The sequence below is a fragment of the Nelusetta ayraudi genome, unplaced genomic scaffold, assembly GCF_046127955.1.
Source record: "Nelusetta ayraudi isolate G7.1 ecotype Tasmania unplaced genomic scaffold, CSIRO-AGI_Nayr_v1 ptg000069l, whole genome shotgun sequence".
NCBI lineage: Eukaryota > Metazoa > Chordata > Actinopteri > Tetraodontiformes > Monacanthidae > Nelusetta > Nelusetta ayraudi.
In genome coordinates, this window is record NW_027466119.1 from 2920769 (window position 1) to 2943927 (window position 23159).

Below are 23159 nucleotides of genomic sequence, written 5' to 3' on the forward strand. Positions count from 1 at the left end.
GCCCCGGTTGCGCCATACCGGGCGATGTCACGGTCCTCTTTTTGATTTGCTTCATAAGGGTTTCTGAGCTGCTCTTAGTCTGTCCCGTCACCCAGGACCTGTTTGCCTTGGGAGACCCTACCAGGGGCATAAAGCCCCAGGCAACATAGCTCCTGGGATCATTCGGGCACTCAAACTCCCCCACCACGATAAGGTGGCAGCTCAGGGGGGAGATTGAAGAAACGGACGTTTCTAATTATGGAGCTACCAGTGATGGCGGTGGTTGGGGCAAACAGTGGCTGAGGACGAGGGGCCGAGCGCTGGTGCCACAGTGTCACATCATCGGCGGAGGCTGGGGTCCCGCACGACTCTACAAGACCCAGAGCACCACCAGAACGTCGTCGCACCCTGAGAGCAGCCTCCTTCACCAACCTGCGCCGAGAGGTGGAGGTTGCGGACCTGACTGGAGGTTCCAGCGCAGACGACCCAACAGCCCGGGCCGCTGGCAGTGGACCAGTCAGAGAGGAGGCGAGATGGTCATTTTGGAGGGGAGGGAAGTCCTCAACACTCAAGATGTCATATTTGTTGTCCATCTGAAGCTCACAAGGCGGAGCAGGTAACGGACTGGGTCGCGTCCGCCGCCCTCCCAGCACTGTGGACCAGGGCTGTTGGTTGGGAGTGGAGCTGTTAGCTCGGAGCCTCGGATTGGGGCTAAAAGTGAAAGCTGCCCTCGCACTGCCGCTCAGCCATTTAGGCTTAGCCCCCTGCACCAGCCACGTATCCTCCCGGATGGAATTAAGTGGTGGAATTGAAGATGCTAGCCCAGGTGTCGTTGCGGCAGGCGGTTCGTCGGCGCGGAGCTGGGGAGCTAGGGCCGATCCCTCAGCCGGAGCTGAGCCAGTGAGCCCGGGATCTGTGTCCATGGAACCGGGACCGAGCATCGGGATGGTTGAATCCAGATCCGCGAGTCCGACTGAATCGGGACCAGTAGGACCCAGGCTAAAAACATAATCCAGCCTCATCTCTTTATCCCTGATCCAGTAGAGGTTGGAGATACGCTGCTCCAGCTCCGCGATCTTCTGCGATTTGTGGATACAGCTGTCACACTCGTGTGGGGAGGTAAGTGGAGCCATGCGGGGGGCAGGCGGGACAATCTGGAAACCAGAAAAGAAACTCCGGCAGCAACAGTGTAGTGCAAAACGGCGTAGCTCGTAGCTCTTTTACTGGTGTTTATGGCTGTGGGCCGCAGTGGAAAACTTACACGCGAGGACTCCAAAGAGGAGTCCGCTGCGTTTTGTTGTCTTAGATCAGAGTGGGTTTAGGTCCGGCAAACAGCGAAACTTACCAGCGCGGGCCCATTTCTGGGCCCGTTGAGGTGAAAACGTATCCTGGATAAAACTTTGCCAGGTATCTGCAGATACTCCGGTGTCCAGGAGTGGAACAGAATGTGAGCAACTGTTTGTGCTCTGTTATATTAGTCTCTGGTAAAAACTCTGGATGGTATTTGTGCTCAGGGTGGAGGTACAAACCGCGGCGTAGCAATATACGTCAGAGCCGAGTGTGCTGAGTGTGCCTCACGGCGGCCATCTTGTCAACCTAGTCCTGATCCAATGAATGCCCATTGCCCACCTCTGGGAATGCGAGCCGAAATGCCAAGAACTGCGGAGGACAGAGTTCTCAGCGTGGAGGTAGGTAGGTAGGAGACATTTCATGCTTGGCATTGCTGGTAGGAGGTAGGTAGGAGACAGGTAGGAGACATTTCCTGCTTGGCATTGCTGCCTGTCGCACTTCTTTCGGTGCCCACGGGTCAGCTGCAGGGTCATCAACCATGAACTACCATTCATTGACGTTTCGCCCCTTGTGGCGGGACAGTGACAGGGACGTTTGCCTCGTTGATTCTGTGGTTGTTGATGGGGTGAGGTGTTCTTTCCCCAACTCCTGTCCTTGTTTCGTTCTTTATTTTATACAGTCAGGCAATCTTTGTAGATACGCTACTTTTATTGTATGGCCGCAAGTTATAACAGTGCTCATCAGGTAAAACACCCGGAAGCCAACGTCATCAACTCGCACCAGATGTCTCTGCATATTGCATGGAACTTGGCTGCCATCTAGTGGTTAACTTTCGTAACATCTCCTTTAACATATGGAAAGAAAGCAGTTGAAAATGGTCAATAGTGACCGGATGAGAGTTACGTGGCCAGCAACAACAATAGCTGGCTACAGGTTAAACAGAAATGACTAGTTCACTCTCCTAAACATTAGAAAAAAATGAACAGTCCACATGAACAAAGTGGCACAGAAATAAACAAGAGATGACATTCCTTCTTCAGAAAGTTTAAACAACAAAGTCTTTGCGGTACCTCTCAGGAGGTTTTATGTTGGATCTGGTTCTGGTCTGCTTGAGGCCTAAATGTCCAGATTGGGGGACACTTGGCACATCAGTCAACACTGGAGCCCGTTCTAGTTCTGAAGCCCCTTCCCTCCTGTCACCAACTATGTGCTCGAGTCTGCTGTCTGTTTGCCTGTTGTCCCTACATTTTTTCCTTTTTCTTTTTTCTATATATTTTATGTACAGATGGGGTGTATGGGCTTAAGGTGCTTGGGTGTTTCTCTTTTCGGAAACTATTTCCCCAGCTTCCGAAAACACCTTCTCGCAGGGCACAGAGGATGCTGGTGTTGCCAGGCAGGTACTCATTTGCTAGCTTGTATAGGTTTGGGTATACAGCTTTGTGTGTCATCCAGTACACCAGAGGGTCCTGTGATAACACTGCACCTCCACTATGGCATCAGCAGTAGCATTGCTGGATGCCCTCGCTTCTTCAGCATCCCGGTCCAACAGCTTCCACAGGTCAATGGCTGAAAATGAAACATTAGATAAAGTTTAGTCTGTACATGAAAAAATACAAATAAAGTCTATTGATCCAAATTCTATAATTTTTGTACCTTGGGAAGATGCAGCTGGTTCTGGCTGTGCTCTCGAAGTAGATGGCGGCTCCTCTTCATGCGGTACATTCCGCAACAATGCTGCACACTCAGATTTTAACCGGCGCACAGCTGACTCAGCATTTTCAGGGCTTTTATTTGTTATTGTATGAATAAGTTGAGTAATACGCTTGTAACAAATGACCTTGTTCGGTGGCACGATTTCAAAATGCTCCCAGACTTGAGATCTCTTCCTGGTTGGTTCCGTTGCAGAGCAATAAGAAAGCAAACCGAAAGCAATACGAACGCTAATCAAATCAATCCAAAAGGTATCGACCAGATAGGCAACGCATTGCGCCGTTTCATCCATTTTAAACTCAACTGAGACCTGCCAGTCTTTCAAAGCCTCGCCCACTGAACCAAACCAGCCAGCTGATTCAGTCTGAATGAAGCAGTGAAGTGGTTCAAACGTCATCAGTCACGTGATTTGAAGCAAGCTCCGGAGCAGTGCTTCAGAAAAAAACCCTACCGAGTTGTGGGGCGTGGTTCGAAGCCCCGTGTCAGAGAGAACATCACTAGTTGTGTCTGAAAGTTCATCTAGTTCCCAGTCGTCAGAGTAGTAGAAAGGTCACAGTTCTGGAGCTACTGCTTGTGTAGCTGTGGGCCACCCTTTCAATATGTAAGTCTGGAGTGCACAACATAGTGGATCTTTGATTGTGGCAGTTCTAATGGACTCCAGTGTAGCTGTTGAAATATTCGTGTCTGCGAGGTGGTCGACTCGTTGTATGTCTTCGGTGGTGAGGCCCATGGCATAGATGGTGGCAGGTGTTTGCATGTGGGCATGCTGTGTGTTTGGCTGTTAAGTCCTCGATAGAAAATCTGCCACATGAAGATCCTTCCCTTGCTTGTACACCACCTTTGCGCATATCTCTGTTCAGTAGGCGAATGCAACAGGTTGCCCATTCTAGAGAAGAGCTGCACCTAGGCCTGTCTCGCTGGCGTCACACTGTAGTGTGACTTCTTCCTGCAGGTTGTAGTACTTGAGTACTGGGTGGCATGTGATTAATTGCTTCACAGTGTCAACGGCAGATTCATGTTGTGATAGCCATGTCCACTCCACGTCCTTATCTGTCAGGCGTTGGAGAGGCTCGCACACATCTGAGAGATGAGGAAGAAATTTGGCAAGATCATTTACAAACCCCAGGAATCTCTGTAGCGATTTAACATCAGTGGGTGTTTGCATGTGTTGAAACGCTGCCACCTTCTCTGGGTCAGGGCGAAGGCCCTCTGTGGTGAGAAGATGTCCCATGTATTGGACACTGGATAGTTTTAGTTTCAGCTTCTTTTTATTGAGCTTTAGATTGACCTCCCTGGCCCTCTGCAGCAAGGCAGTCAGGTTTCTGTCATGGTCAGTTAGTGCCTCTTCTGAAGTGTCTCCACAGCCGTAGAGAAGAATGTCGTCTGCAATGACACTTACACCGGTCAGGCCTTGCAACACCTCATGTTGCCTGCGTTGATATTCTTCTGCAGCTGGTTTTATGCCGAAAGGCATCCTTAGCCACCCGAATCTGCCAAGCGGGGTCCAAAAGGTGGTCAGATAACTGCTCTCTTCTTCAAGTTTGACTTGCCAGTAGCCATCTTTGGCATCAAGCACGGAGAATACTTTTGCTTTTGCAATGTCTGGGAGTATCTCCTCTATTGTTGGCATCTGGTAGTGTGACCGCCGTAGAGCTTTATTGAGTGCGCTGGGATCAATGCAGGTGCGCAGCTTTCCTGGCTTTTCTATGACAACCATGTTGCTGATCCATTGTGTTGGCTCTGTGACTCTTTTGATGATAATAATAATATAATAATAAACTTTTATTTGTACAGCGTTAAATCACAGCCAAAGGCGTCTCAAAGCGCTTTATACAATCAGAGAGAACCAACTGGGCCCCCGGAGCAAGCAAGATGCGACAGTGGCTGGGAAAAACTCCCCTGTGGGAAGAAACCTAGGGCAGAACCAGACTCCAGAGGGCGATCATCTGCCTATGAGTAGTTGGGGTGAAGTATAAAGATAGCGGAGAGACAGAGAAAGAGAGAAAGGAGCAGAGTGAGCCAGGGTGGCAGACAGGACAGAGTGAAAAACAGATACACCAACCAGGCAAAACGGATATAAACACAAAGAATAGGAACTAATTCAAGGCTGCTGTCCATGTGGAGTGTAAGTGTCCATGCTTTGGAAGGCAAGAGCCTAGCTCGATGGACAATCTGCCGATAGGACTAGTCCAGGTCTTAAGCGTGGCGGTGGGATGAAGCGATGACAGCAAGACCCCCAGGACAGCACAATCCAGCTCCTGGCGCAGTGGTCATCACCTGCCGGGGACACAGAGACTGCGGCAGTATCATGCATATCGAGCATACTGTACAAAGCATAATGAGAGCTTGGACAGAGTGGATAGAGTAAAAGATTGGATAGAGTAAAAGATTGATTGGGTGAGGAGAGTGATAAAGGTTCCGCCTGCACAGAGCAACGATCCCTGTAACGGGAGCGAAAGATCTCCCTCCACGGCGTAAGCCTACAGCAGCTTAACTGACAGTGGATGGAGTCTAACTATAAGCTTTAAGAAAAAGGAAAGTCTTAAGTCTACTCCTAAATAAACTAACTGTGTCTGCCCCCCTCACCGAGGCTGGAAGATGGTTCCAAAATAGAGGTGCCAGGAAACTGAAACACCTACCTCCTGATCTAACTCTAGAAATTTTTGGGATAACTAAAAGACCTGAATCCTCAGAGCGAAGGGCTCTTGGAGGATGATAAAGTTCAATGAGTTCCCTAATATAAGAAGGAGCCTGAGAATGAAGAGCTTTGTAAGTTAAAACTAGAATCTTAAATTCAATTCTAAATTTGACAGGCAGCCAATGCAAGGAAGCTAAAATTGGAGTAATATGCTGCCTCCTTCTAGTTCCGGTTAACAATCGTGCCGCGGAGTTTTGGATTAACTGTAATGTCCTAAGGGATGAATTTGGGCATCCTGCTAGTACCGAGTTACAGTAATCTAGCCTAGACGTAACAAAAGCATGGATTATTTTTTCCGCATCTTTGAAGGACAAAAAACTTCGAATTTTGGCAATGTTTCTTAAGTGGAAGAAAGCTGACCTCCCTACATTCTGTATATGAGAATTAAAGGTCAGGTCCTGATCAAAAGTGACTCCTAGGTTCCGCACGGTAGAACTGGGTGTAGTACCAAATAGACCACTTTGTCCATCAAAAACTCTGTTCCTACTCTCTCGCGATCCAAATATAATGACCTCAGTTTTGTCGGAATTAAGCAACAGGAAATTCTGTGTCATCCAAGTTCTGACATCACGAAGACAAGATTCCAATTTGGCCAACTGATGAGCCTCGTTTGCCTTAAAAGAAAAGTACAACTGTGTGTCATCTGCGTAAGAATGGAAACTGATGCTATGCTTTCCATTCTTACGCATGTGATGATGCCATTCTTCTCCATGGATCGTATGGCTTCAGTGACTTTGTGTTTGAGCGGAATGGGAATTCGTCGTGGCACCTGATGCACAGGCCTAATGTCGGGGTCCACCTCGAGGTGTAGTTCACCAGGAAGACAGCCAAGGCCTTCAAACACGTTGTTGTATTTTGAGATGATGTCCTCTGTGGTGGTTGTGAAATGCATATCTGTCCCTGTTGTGCTGCGTGAGACCGCTGTAGATGACATATCTGTGTGGTGTATGAAATAGCAAGTTGAGTCTTTTGCATGTTTTTGCAGAAAGCAGAGGCATTTGTGACGTGTGCATAACTTGAAACTTCAGGTCGTGTGTTTGTCCATCATGGTCAGCTTTGAGGTGACACAACCCAGCTAGTTTCACTTGTGACCCATCATACAGTTTAATGGTGGCTTTGCTGGCTGGTATGTCTGGATTACCATCTTGTGTGATGAGCTGGAGATCTCTGAAGCTTATGGCGTTGGTTGTGGCTCCTGTGTCCAATTGACATGATTGTATGGCTAGGGTCATATGATACTGGTTCAGTCATGTACGGTGTTACTTTGAGGTTGACAAGCCATTTCTCGTTTCCCTGTTCCATAGCGTTTATGTTTGATAGGAACCACACCTCTTCCATTTCTTCTTCCTCCTCTACTCTGTCTTCTCCAAGAAAGTTCACCCGTGTCTTGCGCTGGGCTTGTTTGCACACTCTTGCAGTGGCAAGTGGTTTTTCTTTCCACAGGCTTTGCAGATGACGCCAAATGCAGGGCATTTCATTCTGTCATGCACTGCTCCACAGTAACGACAGAGGTTATTATTTGGGCGTTTATCTTTGTTTGCATGTCCCATATGCTCTTTGTAATTATGCTGAGGTGCAAATGAGGGGCGCATCTCTGAGCGTTTGTCATGTGCAAAGTGTACATTCTCCTGTTCCACACCAGTTATTATCTTATTTTGAATTTGTGCTAGTTCGCTGACTCTAAACATGTCTATTGCTTTGGCAAGTGTGAGTTCTGATTCACGTAACATGAGTGCTTGTGTACTTGCATTTTTAGTCACAAGCACTAATCTGTCACGGATCAATTCATCTCGCAAGGGACCAAATTCACATTTGTCTGCTAGCTTTCTCAGGTTTGCAACATATTACTCTGTTGACTCATGTTGACTCTGCTGTGCAGTGTTAAATACGTAGCACTCGTAGATTACATTTCTGGAAGGTTCAAAGTGTTTTTGTAGTGCATCCAGATTCTTCTGTGGATTGTCTCTGTCCTCCGCTGACATGTGAAGATGTCTTTGTATTATGTGACATTCTTTGCCCATTACTGTAAGCAGGGTGGCTACTCTTACTTTTGCTTCTTTTTTGTCCAGTTCCGTTGTTATCTCATAGTTTTCCCATTGTGCTCTAAAGAATGTCCAGTTGTTATATACGTCGCCCTTCATGTCCATTGCGTCTGGTACAGGAATCGAAAAAGCCATGGTTCGTCAGGTATTAGCTTAGCAGTTTAGCTCCATTGAAAAAACGTCCAGCCTTTATAGCGCCTTGTTGTTCTGTCTTCAGCCGCGGCGTTAAGTTTCCGCTTCTGACACCATGTTTCGTTCTTTCTTTTATACAGTCATGCAATCTTTGTAGATATGCTACTTTTATTGTATGGCCGCTAGTTATAACCATAGATATATACAGAAGGCTAGATGTCTCACGGCGCAGAATCCAACGTCTGCACTGGCCGCCATCTTTCCACAGTCAGGCAGTCACGGTCTGATGTAGTGAATGTGAGGGAACGTGAGTGACCTGAACAAACATTAACACTCTGATCTCGCTGAAAACATGACGGCTTTGCACACGGTTTGCTTTCTTACAAACGTTCATAACGTAGCAATAATTCTGGATGGTTGAACATGTTGAGAGTGCAGCTTTCTATTAGAAAAAAAACACAATGGTGCTATGGCAGCCTATCTGCACAAGTTAATACGACTGAGACCACTAAGATTTTCATTTCTTAAGTTAAGTATAGCCAACAGCTATTTCAGGACAAACTAGTATTTTGTTCACATACAATATTTGTGGTGTCGGTTGTAGTTATTCGCTGAGGTGCGTTTCCTATAACGTTGCTGCTGCATGAACGCAGTCTCATCAGTTCATGCAGCAGAGACACGGTGATCAATGAACTAGAGCTGCTGATATCTCATCCCCCACCTGTTTGATTCAGAGTCGAACGGTGACAACCTGAGATTACAGGCCGTCTTTTTTCTTGTTGTGATAAAAGGGATTAGGATTGGTAGGTGTAAATAAAACAAGCAATTTGACATATGGAGAGACAGAATAGCTTTTTTTCCATATCATTTAACTTAAGTCGCAAATGATTTACAATTGGATTGCTTTGCTACAGCATCATGCATTATGGTTTCTACAGGAAATCGGTGACTGAAAAAATGCCGAACTTCTGTGCCGCTTATGGATGCAGCAATCGTCGCTGTCCACAAACAAAAGCTTGTAGGATCACATTTCATCTGTAAGCTATTGTTGGAGCTGTTTGATTAATGTTACGATTTAGTGCTTGTTTGTTTAGTTTAGCGTTTAGCATATATGTTTTTATTAAATACGGGTGTGTGCGTGTGTTTGCTATTTTCACATGAAAGCCGATGGTTATAAATCATTAATAAGTATGCAGTATCATAACTATGCTTATAACCTTTGTAACAAACCAAACCGCTCGAAATTCGGTTGAAAATAGAGCAATTTAGGGCTATTTAAAAGAACATGCACAATAAGAATACATAGTTATGAGTGAGAGGGGCGGAGCGAGGTGACTGTGGCAAGATGGCCGCCAGTGCGGACGTTCGATTCCATTGGCCAGCAGCGCGGATAAGACATCTCGCCTTCTGTATATATCTATGGTTAGAACAGTGCTCATCAGGTAAAACACCCGGAAGCCAACGTCATCAACTCGCACTAGATGTCTCTGCATATTGCATGGAACTTGGCTGCCATCTAGTGGTTAACTCTCGTAACACTGTCCATAATGAAACATTTCGTCATCTACTCAAATCTTACAATAAAACTGTCAAACAGGCAAGAATAACCCATTTCTCCAACCTCATCACAAACAATAGCAAAAACCCTTGATTTCTTTTCTCTACCTTCAATCTTTTAACCAATACAAATTTTAATCAGGACGTACAGACACCAACAGATGCCCTCTGTGAGGATTTTGCAGACCACTTTGTAAGTAAAATTGATGTCATTAGGTCCAGTATTTTAATTAATCAAAATCAATTTTTCTACACATCTGGACAACCACTTTTATCTGAGGAAACACTGGAGAGTTTTGCTCTAGTTGATGCAAGGACACTTGGTCGAGTTTTCTCCCAAGTAAAGCCCACAACACAGCCTGCCTTTTAGACCCAATTCCCACGTCACTCTTAAAGTCACTTTATGGGTTCTTTGAGGAGCAGATTTTATATATTGTCAATTGCTCTCTTCAGACGGGTGTTTTCCCTGCTGCCTCTAGAACGGCGGTGGTGAGGCCCCTTTTGAAGAGGAGCAACTTGGATCCAAACATTTTTAATAACTGCCGACCTGTATCCAACTTACCGTTTTTAAGTAAGATTTTAGAAAAATTGTTTTTTAACCAAGTAAATTACTTTTTAAATACAAACAATATTTTAGAGAATTATCAATCTGGTTTTAGAAAGAACCACAGTCCTGAGACAGCCCTTTTAAAGATCGTCAATGATTTCAGGTGTAACGCAGACTCTCAGAAGCTGACAGTCTTGGTGCTACTGGATCAAAGCGCTGCTTTTGATACAGTAGATCACCATATTTTATTAAATAGACTCAGAAACCTGGTGGGCCTGTCAGGTACTGTTTTTAACTGGTTTCGTTCTTATCTCACAGATCGATGTTTCTTTGTAAGTATGGATACGTGCTCCTCCAGAATGCATGAAATTAGATGTGGGGTCCCCCAAGGGTCAATTTTAGGTCCGGTTCTTTTTAATCTGTACATGCTTCCCTTGGGGGACGTCGTAAGGAAACACGGCATCAGCTTCCACAGCTATGCTGATGATACACAAATGTACATTGCCGTGTCTCCTGATGACACAGCGCCAATTGATGCCCTTTTAAACTGTATTTTAGATATCAATCATTCTCATGGCAGAGAATTTCCTACAGCTTAACCAGGACAAAATTGAGGTTTTAGTTATTGGTCCTGAAGGCCGGAGAGAGGAACTTTTACCAAAACGTCGGGATTTTAAACCCTCGCAATTTGTAAAGAATCTGGGCGTTGTTTTTGATTCTGAGCTCACCTTTGTTCCACATATAAAAAATATTACAAAGATAGGTTTTTATCATCTAAAGAAAATAGCCAGAATCCGCCCGTTCCTCTCTCAGGCCAACACGGAGGTGCTAATGCATGCTTTTATTTCTTGTAGACTAGATTATTGCAATGCCCTGCTCTCTGGTCTTCCCAAAAAGAGTGTTTACAGTCTACAAATACTACAAAACTCAGTCGCACGTGTGCTGATTAGGACCAGAGGAAGGGAACACATTACACCGCTTTTAAAGTCACTGCTTTGGCTCCCCGTCCGCTTCAGGATTGATTTTAAGGTTCTGTTATTAGTTTTTAAATGTCTCAACGGTCATGGCCCATCTTATCTAACTGACCTGCTTTCATCATATCCTAGGTCTTCTGGCACTGGCCTGTTAACTGTTCCCCGAGTCAAAAAAAAACCCATGGTGAGGCTGTTTTCAGCCATTACGGCCCTACTCGGTGGAACAGCCTGCCAGAGAGCCTCAGGGCCGCAGCGACTGTTGATATTTTTAAGGGGAGGCTCAAGACGTACCTTTTTAACCTGCCGTTTAACTGACTTCTTTTACTCTTCTCTCTCTTACTCCACTAATTTTATGCCGTTTTACTATTTTTATGCCTTTTATTACCTTCAATTGATTTTTATACTTTTATAATGGTTACCCATTTTTATGCCACTGTTTCACACTTTATTTTTATGTATTTGGTTTATTTCTCATTATGATTATTCTCCCTTTTATACTTTTAGTGCCAGTGTTTCCTCATGGGGGGCCCTTCACGGTGGGAGCTACGCCTGGTCTGCCCATAGGGGCGCTGCAGGCCATGGTGCCCCCTTGTGTGGACGGCTCCCCATAGTGGCCTTTCCTCATCAGATTCTTCAGTGCCAAGCCGTGTTATCTAATGTCTGTGTGAATATGGGGGTGGGCGTTTGTCTGTGTGCGTTGGTGGGGAGGGGTGGGTCCGTATGGGGTGGGGGGAGGGGCAGTGGAGCTTTTTATTTTTTCTCATTGTTATTATTATGATTGTTGTTCTTCTTATTATTATTATTACCTTTCTTTGTTTTGTTTTGTTTTGTTTTGTTAAGCACTGTGGGTTGCACATGTTGTGTATGAGCAGTGCTATATAAATAAAGTTTATTGTTATTATTATTATTATAGAAACATGAAGACACATCAAAGAGTAACATGAGGTTGTTGTTGTGACACTGGACGGTAGAGAGTCTGAATCCCCGTCCCAGGCGCAAATCCTCATGGAGGCTTCTGAGGAGGTCAAAGATGGCCAATCCGTCAATCCCAGCTCCATAACGGGGGTCTATGGAAGGAAGCCGCGAGCATTGCGCACTGATCCAGGATAGCTTTCACCTGGCTTGATGGATCCGTGTCTTCTCATCCTGGATGGCTTTTAGTGCGACCCATGAAGCCTGGACACACGTGTTGTGGATTGGTTGAACGCTGAAGGCTTAGTGACTCATCTTGGATGACGCAATCCTACTTTGGTGCAAGGGGGCCCAGACAGCAACATCATCAAGAGCCAGTAATGGACTCCACAGTGCAGCACTCGTTCGCTCGCCCTCCCTCTCCCATTTTATTCTGTAGTGTCAGATTCTGAAGTCGATTTCACTTTGATTTTCAGAGTGATGACACCCTGAAAAAACTCTCCATCATTATAAACTCTCCATCATTTATTCTCTATTCAGGTTGGAGTATTGCAGGTTGTCAAAGCTCAGCTGTGATTGGCTGCTCTCAGCTCTGAAGTCCAACCCCTCCCACCTCAGAGAGCTGCACCTGAGTTGGAACCAGCTGCAGGATTCATCAGTGAAGGAGCTGAGTGGTTTTCTGCAGAGTCCAGACTGTAAACTGTAAACTCTGAGGTCAGTACTGGTTTGGAACCAGTGGATGATGGTTTCAGCATCAAACACAGTTCATCACACATGTTGAATAAACATTGAACTGAAGGTTGATTCATCTCAAAATGACATCCAGAATATGAAAACTTCATTCTGTTCATGTTTGAAGTAAAAAAAAAAAAAAAAAAAAGGAAAAGGAAAAGGAAAAACAGGTCATCAGTGGTCATGTGACAAAACATCATTTCAACACACATTAGTTTTGGACAGAGGATTTAATTTCAAGGTGACATTTTCTGTAGTGTCAGATCCTGAAGTCGACGTTTCACTTTGATTTTCAGAGTGATGACACCCTGGAAAAACGCTCCATCATTATAAACTCTCCATCATTTATTCTCTATTCAGGTTGATTGACTGCAGTTTGTCAGAGCTCAGCTGTGATTGGCTGCTCTCAGCTCTGAAGTCCAACCCCTCCCACCTCAGAGAGCTGGACCTGAATATGAACCCCCTGAAGGAGTCATCAGTGAAGCCACTGATGGATCTTGTCTACAGCAGTGACCATCAACTGGAGAGTGTGAGGTTAGTACTGGTTTGGAACCATTGGATGATGGTTCCAGCACCAAAGCCAGTTGATCCCACAGCAGAGGTCCAGTGTTCCCAGTCACAGTGTGAGAGGAGGATGGTGACGTCCAACTGCTCCTCATTCATCCAACATCTGCTGCCAAACTGCTTCTTCTCTCAGTTCACCACTCAATTATTGATCAGTTCATCTTCATCAGGCCTCAGTATCAGTCCAACACTCCATGGTCACATGACCTTCTGATGTTCCACACTTGACATGTGACTGAGAGTCTGCTTCTTCTCACCAGTCACTCCATCATCTTCATCAACAGTCAACGTCTGTGTGATGATGCGTTCAAGGACCGTGAGTCCTGACTCCTGCTGTCTCTTCTTATCTTTGCAGGTGGTGGTGAGGATGAGGAGAGTGAAGAGGAGAGCTCTATCTAGTGGTGGCTGACAGAACTACAACCAGTGGAACCAAACAGCAAGCTGCACTCACCAACACTGTGTGGGTGTGTCACGACCTTTGACCCCAGTGCAGCCTGGTGGCTGGCGGACTGCTTCTCCCTACAAGCTGCTGTGGTTACTGGGAGAGACGTCCCAGAAGCCACTGGTGGAGCTGAATCCTCAGTGGAAGAAGCAGGACTTGGAGCAGCTGCTCAGTGAAGGCAGCAGCAACACAACCACTGCTTCTGCTCTCATCATCCACGGCTGGAACATCTCAGCATGAAGGTTCCACACATCAACAACACACTGCTCTGCTCTCACTTCAGACTTCTATAACATCTTCATTTTGGAGGTGAAAAATACTTTTCAAGAGACTTTATTTCTGCTTCATGATCTTAAATGAGGAAATCATGTGGAAAAGATAAAGTGATTCACAACACCTGTGATGGGAACTCAAATCATAATTGAATCATAAGTAAGACAAAAGAAGTTTCCCTCAAAATAATTCATGGTTTTGATGCTTGCCAGATGTTTGTGTGGAGATTTCAGAAGGACGTCAATGAATCAGAAGGAAACCAGATCATTTATTTTATGTGATTATGTTATATCATCCTAACTTTGTTACGAGCTCAAACATTATATTTCAATGATTCAATATTCTGACAATAAAAGCCATCACAACCTGTGTGACCTTTACCTCCTCCTGAAGTCCTGCCATGGGGATTCTCCATATCTGAATAACTTGTGTACTCAAACCTTCTGTAGGCCATACCCACTTCTCCACTAGGTCTCAACATAAACCACATGAATCAATGAAAATAAATCTCACTTTTACAAACAAATCCAATTCAGTTCAAATATAATTTAAATAAAATAAATGATACATTATAATTAATCACCAACAGATAAATCAATGCTGGATATGAGGTGGTTTGCCCTCTCTGGGTCGGTGGGGAGGCCCTGCCTCAGGGGGAGGAGTTCCAGCATCTCGGGGTCTTGTTTGGGACGCCTCCCTGGGGAGGTGTTCCAGGCATGTCCCACCAGGAGGAGACCCTGCTGGAGGGACCAGGTCTCTGGGCTGGACTGGGAAGCCTTGGGGTCCCACTGGAGGAGCTGGAGGAGGTGAATGGGTCCAGGGAAGTCTGGGGGTCTCTGCTGAGGCTGCTGCCCCCGAGACCTGACTCCAGATACAGCAGTAGAAGATGGATGGATGGACGGATGCCAGGTGATAGAACATTTCATAAAAACAGACTCTGCATTATAACTTCTATTCCACTCTAAATAACTAACTCCAATATAACTGCACTCGTCCTTCTCTCACATTACATTGGATCACAATGACCAAACAACACAACAAAGACAATGATCCAACTGTACTGCCACGTCCAGACTCAGTGTAGGTCTGTAGGCCTCTTGGACCTTCATGTGAACCACTGCGTGTTGACTGGAGGTGAAACATGACTGACTGCTGTCCTCCTACCTGGACAATGCAATCTCACTTTCAATCTCACAGCCACTAAAAAACCTGATTGTGATTGAGAGGTCCTCAGCAGCCAATCACTGTTGGGAGTCCAGCCTTCAAACACTCCTCCTGAATCCACAGTCACATCTGTGAGCATCTGGAACTTTGGCCCTGATCCTCCACACCACACACCTTGGGATGACAGCGCCACCTACCTGGATCCTTTCAGCAGCCAGTCCATGCTCTGATCCGTTTCCACTGTGGCCTGTTGTGTCATCTGGACCGGAGTCTGGATCATCAGTCTCCAGGTTCATGGAATCTGTCAGAGTGCCGCCGTCCTGTGATGTAATGATAGAGAATCACTCTATTTATACTAATGTGCAGAACCACTAGAGTCTCATTTCTTCACTGCTGTCAGCAACAAGCATTTGGTGTCACACTGGTGTACAACACTTATGGGCTAATTAATAAGAAATGACATATTTATGAATCACCCGCAATGCCCAGATTGTTGCTGCTTATCTGCTGATATGAGCCGTCAACTGTTGCAATATAGAACTACGGGCAGGAAATTACAATTAGTGTAGAGTGTATTATAATTTAAAAGTTTACTAACGGTAGTTCTTTAAAGAATTTAGCAGGGATGGAACAGGCTAACGTGACGACGTCACTTGTAAAACGGTAGGAGCTCAACCTGCTGTCACGGTGAAAACTCTGTGTTACGTCCCGTCTCGGGGGACCGAGACGCAACATGTGGGACACCTTCCCCCACTCCCAAGCCTCATTAATTTCTCACGGCAGTTGGCGGTTTTCAACAAAAACATTTATTGATCAGTAAATTAAATAAACAAAACAACTTAACCGGTGGGCAGCAAAGGCTTTAGGGTGGGCCCAGGCCAAAATAATAAACCAAACTCCAACTAGCTCGCCTTAAGAACTAACTAAAGAAAGAAAGAGAAGCCAAATACAGAAAGGCTAACCTCCCTACATACTTAATAAACAGGAGAAAAGAGGGGACAAAGAAAATGGCAGCCCACCCCTACGGCTGCGTGCTCTAACACCATTTCAGAAGTGACTAACTGCAGACTTGGGAGCGGAGGAGGGATGACCGTCAGGCTGGCTCGACTGCTCCTCCTTCTCAGCCGTGGCGCGTCAAATCAGCAGCCGACATCCAGGACCGCACCTGCAAGGCGTCATCCACTCTCACACACACACACACACACACACACAGAAACATAGAGGCACCTAGACCCACCCGTGGGTCATAACACCCCCTCCCTTAAGAACCAAACCCTATTAACATACCGACAAACAAAACTAAACAAGAAAACCCCGAAATAAGAATTTTGCAGCTAGTCCACATGTACACGTGATCATGCATCTTCCAACACAATATCAAGATCCCTAGATAGTAAGTTTGATAGATGGATAGAAATAGATAAGTTAGTTAAAGTTACACACACACACACACACACACACACACGCACATATATATATATATATATGCATTATATATTTTTTATTAACCTCTTTCAATGAACTCCAAAACATACATGGTCAAAATCCATATTATTATTATGTTTTTTTTTTTAAATGCTCATACAAAACAAAAAAAGTGAAGGGTGAGTAGTCTGAATTGGGTTCAGTGAACGTCACATCCACTTGTAGCGCATTATTTCCAGCAGCAAGCTTCTCCTTTTTCGTTCACTCACTCATTCAACCGATTGGCTTAGACCTTCCCCGAGGTGATTGGTGGAGTGACGAGCACACAGCACGTGACCTCAACGATGAGCTTCCACCCACGGAAGCACCATAGGAGGACACGGATTAAATAGTATGGCTTTTCCACCAGAAGGCTGGATTATGGTGTACATAATATAAAACTTCGGCCCAGTTCTGCTTGTATTGCAATGGTTGGTGTTCCTGAAGTTTCATTTTTCCCTTTTTCCTTTTTTTATTTTTTACATCCATGTTTGTGATGAAATAGTATTGTGAATCGCTCGCTCGCATTGCATGCTGGGAAACAACGTCACTCAAGGAAGTTTTGGCTTCGCTGACACGGTCCTGAAGGGAAGTGGGTTTTAGTGCACTGGAACGGGATGAATGTGTTCAATCAAGCAGTACAAACCTGATTAATTGTCTTAATACTTCACTTCGAATGGCCATATTGTTTAGGATTAGAATTAGATGACAACTTCTTCACAATATTTGCAACTATTCAATTTGACCAGCAGGTGTCAGTAGAAGACGGAATTTCATGTTGACTATTTCCTAATGGAAGTGCTCTCTTGACGTTGGATTTTTCTCATAATTATTTGAAGTGTAGGCCTGTATCTGCACACAATTTGGAATTCGTCCCAGCGCCCTGAGCTGTAAATTTGGACGGTGTAAAAGAGGAAAATGGCCAGCTGCAGCAGAAAAGTGGACCTATATATATATATATATATATATATATATATATATATATATATATATATATATATATATATATACATATATATATATATATATATATATGTATATATATATATATATATATATACCCCTCAGGCTCCATTCAAAATGGGGGTTATTGTAGGAGAGTTGCAGTCAACTGAGATTTGGAGAGAGTTTGGATTACTAGATTTTGGATAGTGTTTATAGTTTGGAGTGTTTGAGACTAGATAGCGTTTAGTTTGGAGATATTTTTGAGAGCTTAGGGAGAGAGTGAGGAGAGGAGAGGTGATAGGATGGAGCCCCCTGTCCTGTACATCAATGTCCATGTTACACAAGCATCTATGCCAGGGGTGCCCATTACGTCCATCGCGATCTACTGGTCAATTGCGAAGGGAGTTTGGGTCGATCGCATGGAGAGAGAGAGGGAGAGAGGGAGTGAGAGAGAGAGAGAGAGAGAGAGAGAGAGAGAGAGAGAGAGAGAGAGAGATCCGCGTCAATTACAGCAGGTAGAATCGTTCAGGCAGGATTAGAAAACACGGTGGATCTGGTTGGTTTTGGTCATAATGTACGATGTGCTGGATTTTGTTCTTATATGTGCTGTGCTTTACATTCATTCATTCATTCATTCATTTTCCATACCCGCTTAGTCCCGAACTCAGGGTCACGGGGGTCTGCTGGAGCCTCTCCCAGCTGTCTTAGGGCGAAGGCAGGGGACACCCTGGACAAGGGTGTCCAGGGTAAATGTGACGTATCGGCTTCGGCACTATTCAGATCAAATAAAGACCAGACAGGGACAGGAAAAAGAGTTTCGCTGTTGTTTTACACGCAAAACTACCGGGGTTGTTGCGTGAGCTTGCAATCCTGGCGTAAACTGATGGAGACGCCTCGCTCAGAAAATGTGCTTCAAAGTGCGCACGCACTGCAGACGCGCCGAAGATCCTGAGAGATGCTGCTGGCAAAACGTCTGCATCACACACACACACACACACACACACACACACACACACACACACACACACACACACACACCTTTATCCCTAACCTATGCGCTGGAAAACACAAAACTATACAGCAAAACATCTTAACGTAAACACACTTTTATTGATAAAATCAAACATAGGCAGATATAACCTAAACAATTTTAAACCATGAGTTTTCTGTGCAATGATGAGCATAAATGCACATGGGAACATGTTGACCCATTTAATCCTCTTTCTTTCTTTATCATTGGACTACAAATATATTTCTGAATGACTTTTCCTGTTTTATAGGAGGTGGATCTTTTTGACTTGCTCATTTTAAAAGTAGCTTGCATGTTGAAAAAGTGTGAGCACCCCTGATCTATGCCCTTTTCCAAGTCCCACAATCACTTTCACTGTCATCTGCCTGATTACACCCATGCCATTTTCAGAAAAAAATTGCACAAACAGAATACATTCAAAAAATGTATCATACACATAGTTATCAAGTCAAGTTATTTATTTATTGTCATTGTTGAACAAAGTTAACAAAAAAATTTGTTTGGAGCATCCCCATAACCACTGGCATCAGTACCGATAAAATAATCATAAATAAGTGAGAAAAAAAAACAAAAAAAAATATAATTTATGTACAGAAATTGTTTGGTCATTCATTTTTTGCAATTCATAGTCATTCCCAACAGACATAACAGACACAAAAATTCAATGCATCACACGTGGTTCAGACACAGCTTGCCTGTGATTGTACATTTGGCCAGTAGGTGGTTTCGTGTGCACATGAAACTTCGAGAAATGAACCGTTTCTCGAACCAGTTGGCTCAAGTGGTTCAATGCCTCATGAGGCTTCACCTCACCATCACTACAGTCACTGCATCCTGAATCAGTCACACTCAAAGTCGCACACCACCTCTGCTTTGTTCTGGACTGTGGAATGGGCAATATTAATTTAATCTAATTAAATTCTGTTTTATTACTTCATGTCTATTTTAATGCTCTTTATTGGTGCTGAATGGAAGTGTGGTTGTTGTTTTATGAGCTAATGGATAGACAAGTGGCCTATAACATAAGACGCTTAAATGAAGTGAATAGGATATGTCCACAATGTCAAGAAAGGAAGCAGGGTGTCTTTAAAATCGATAACATTTGAATAAGTATTAAAAGTTGAGTTGATGTTATACTTGTATTGACATTATGAGTAATTTATACAACTTTTCCCAGGAACTTTTCCCAATGATGAGGTTGAGGGCCCATCATCTGCAATTCAGCATTCTGCAGGTAGTCAACACCAAAACAAGCGTATTCTGTCATAATCCTGTTTGTAAATAATACACATAAACTGTGTACTTGTAATATAAGTTAAACTTTGGTAACTTGAATATAATTCTCACAAAGGGATTTTTCATGTGTATGCACTTTGTACCTGTTATGAATTTAAAAAAAAAAACATTCATAACTAAACTCAGTTGTTGGTTTCCATCTCTATAAGTTAACAAAGATACATAGATACCTATGAAACACTTGTTTATCTTGCTGAAACTAATACTAGGTTACTAGTACTAGATACACCAGTATACTCTCCCGGAGCACAGATCAACCCACTCAAACAAACAAAAAGCATTTTACTCAGTCAGATAAGATTACTAAATGCTGGATCATACACTGTTTTGTGCATTATTTGGGTAAATAAAATAGTTCTATTATTCATACCTCCGCCTACCATTTATTATTACCTAAGGCATAGAGCCCAAGAAAAAAATTCTAGGACCGCCCCTGTTTCCAACACTGTGGATGCTCGGTTGTTTATTGCAGCAGACAGATAAACAATTAAACGGCTAAAGCCATCTATTCCACCGTGAATGACAAATCTCCAGCTTTTGGTAAAAAAGGGAGAGAAGATGGAAAGAGAAATCTAAAATATATAAGGCATCAGATAGCTAATTGAAAAAGGTTCATGCACAGCTTATTTGACACAAAAAAGGTATGGTACAAAGGTGAAAAGATTTGGAGTGGGTAGAAAATCTCAATGTTTCATTTGTTCAAGTATTTAAAAACAGTTTTGAAAAATACCGTATTCATTTGTGGTTTCCATCTATGTGCCACATTGCATTTGGTGCAGGAACAGAATACTGCCTCCGTCTTAGTGTGCGATTGGCCAAGGCTCGCACTTCAGTCCCAATTGGGTCCACTCTTCTTAAGGAATCACGTACTCTTTGAACTACAACAACGGCAAAAAAAAAAGAAAGACAAACTACATAAAATATTAAAGGCACAAATCCGTGTTAACACAGATAATGCTGACAAAAGGTATGATTTCATTTATTAAATACCCCCCCTTTCTTTTTTTAAATATACCGCCATTCTTTTTTTAATCATCCATGTAAGCACTTTTAGCTACATTTTGTACGGAAAGCGTTATACAAATAAAGCTAATTATATTTGTTTGTTTCGGTTAAACTGATGCACAATACAGATTACTGAATACATTCATGTGGGGATCAACTTCATATCAAACTTACTTTGCACTCGTAATCCCCTGGCATGAAGGAATGCTCTCATCATTCTGTACCCTGTGTTTGGGTGACTGAGTTGGATTTCTGCAATGAGGGCATCCAGCTCTTCATCACAAAGCGCTGAATACATGTCCGACATTCTAAACAAACAAAGAATAATTCCTGAAATTTTACTTGGCAAGAGCCAAAACATATATAATAATAATAATAATAATAATAAACTTTTATTTGTACAGCGCTAAATCACAACCAAAGGCGTCTCAAAGCGCTTTATACAATCGTATAATATATGATATATGATATATTATATTATATATTATATACTGATATATGATTAAAAGCGTCCATTTTCACTGCAACCATTTTGACGTGTATTTGTTGTATCATTAGTGTTATTAGGTACAAGTGTTGCTGCATTCATTGCAAGGTTAACGTCATTTGCGTCAATAGATATGGAAAACAACTACACTTAAGTTTAAAAGAAATGTGCACGTTTTGGAAATGGCAATTTCTTAATATTATTATTATTATTATTATTATTATTATTATTATTATCATTATTATTATTATTATTATTATTATTATTATTATTATTATTATTATTATTATTATTATTATCATTAGTGTTCTGTTAAGGTGAAACAACAAAGAAGCCTTTAAGTCTAAATTGTTTAATAAATAGGTTAAGAGCAGTTGGTCTAAGTATGAAAGTCATTTCATTTATTTGTTGCATTAAGAGAAGCATTTATAGAGCGTCGTTGCCACCTACTGGCATCTTTCGGTAGTATTTCTGTTGTAATTATGAAGCGAACTTTATACCGGAAGTAAGACACGGGAAACACACTGCCAGCGTTTTCTGATGAGCACCCGTTCCTGTAAACCAGTGTTTGTGTGCCGCGAGATATTGTCAGGTGTGCCGTGGGAAATGATCCCATTTGTGTGCCTGTGCAGTCTAGCGCCTGGCAGAGTAATCATGTAGTACTCTTCCATACCAGTAGGTGGCAGCAGCAGGTAGCTAATTGCCTTGCGCTTGGAGACAAGCGAATTCGTGACGCATGGATGCAGCGACAGGTGTGTGGATTGTGGATAGCGGGACGACGGTTGAAAGTGATGGATAAGTTTTTGAAGAGGAAAAATGCTGACTCTGAACTGGACCCTGGACAAAATTCGGACCCAGATGAAGGCCCTAGTATGAGTGGAGGCAAAGACGGTGACGTCGAGCAAAGTTTCTGGCGTGAGGCAATACAATGAAAGCTATCTTTCATTTGGATTTACTTTTACCGGAGATGCAACGGCACCGACTCCGTTGTGATTGGTATGTGGTGAAAAGCTCTCCAACAGTGCTATGGTCCCAAGTAAGCTTAAACGCCATCTCCAAACGAAACAGCCCTCAGTTCAAAAGAAAAATGTGGAGTATTTTGTTCGCCTGCGTGAACACACGGAGAAACAGGCAACTTTCATGAGAAAAACCGCAAAAGTAAACGAGAGAGCCCTTAAAGCTAGCTACCACGTCGCTGAACTAGGGTTGCCACCTACCAGAGTTACAAATCCGGGACCTCTGGGGGGGGGGGGGGGGGTCACCGAAATATACGGGACACAAAGTGAAGTGCGTCCTGTATCAGTTCATTACGGGACAGGTTTTTTAGTTGCCAAGTACGGGACAATCGCGTATTTTACGGGAGTAGACCACAGGCAGAAATCAAATGAGGTTTTGTCATTTTCCCTTAAAAACGGGACAAATTGTATCTATATATGTATAAAATATATTTGTAGTCCAATGATAAAGAAAGAAAGGATTAAATGGGTCAACATGTTCCCATGTGCATTTATGCTCATCATTGCACAGAAAACTCATGGTTTAAAATTGTTTAGGTTATATCTGCCTATGTTTGATTTTATCAATAAAAGTGTGTTTACGTTAAGATGTTTTGCTGTATAGTTTTGTGTTTTCCAGCGCATAGGTTAGGGATAATTGGTGTGTGTGTGTGTGTGGTGTGTGTGTGTGTGTGTGTGTGTGTGTGTGTGTGTGTGTGTGTGTGTGTGATGCAAACGTTTTGCCAGCAGCATCTCTCAGGATCTTCGGCGCGTCTGCAGTGCGTGCGCACTTTGAAGCGCATTTTCCGAGCAAGGCGTCTCCATCAGTTTACGCCAGGATTGCAAGCTCACGCGACAACCCCGGTAGTTTTGCGTGTAAAACAACAGCGAAACTCTTTTTCCTGTCCCTGTCTGGTCTTT

At 43.6% G+C, this 23159-nt stretch overlaps 1 protein-coding gene across 1 annotated transcript in view; it reads right to left on the reverse strand.

Annotated features, from left to right (window-relative positions):
- LOC142898600 (ribonuclease inhibitor-like) overlaps positions 1–55 on the reverse strand; it is a 31413-nt gene extending 31358 nt beyond the window's left edge. Inside the window, exon 1 of the mRNA XM_076041618.1 lies at positions 19–55. Coding sequence (XP_075897733.1) covers positions 19–55 — 37 coding nt within the window. The remainder of the gene's footprint in view (positions 1–18) is intronic.
- Between the last annotated feature and the right edge of the window lie 23104 nt (positions 56–23159).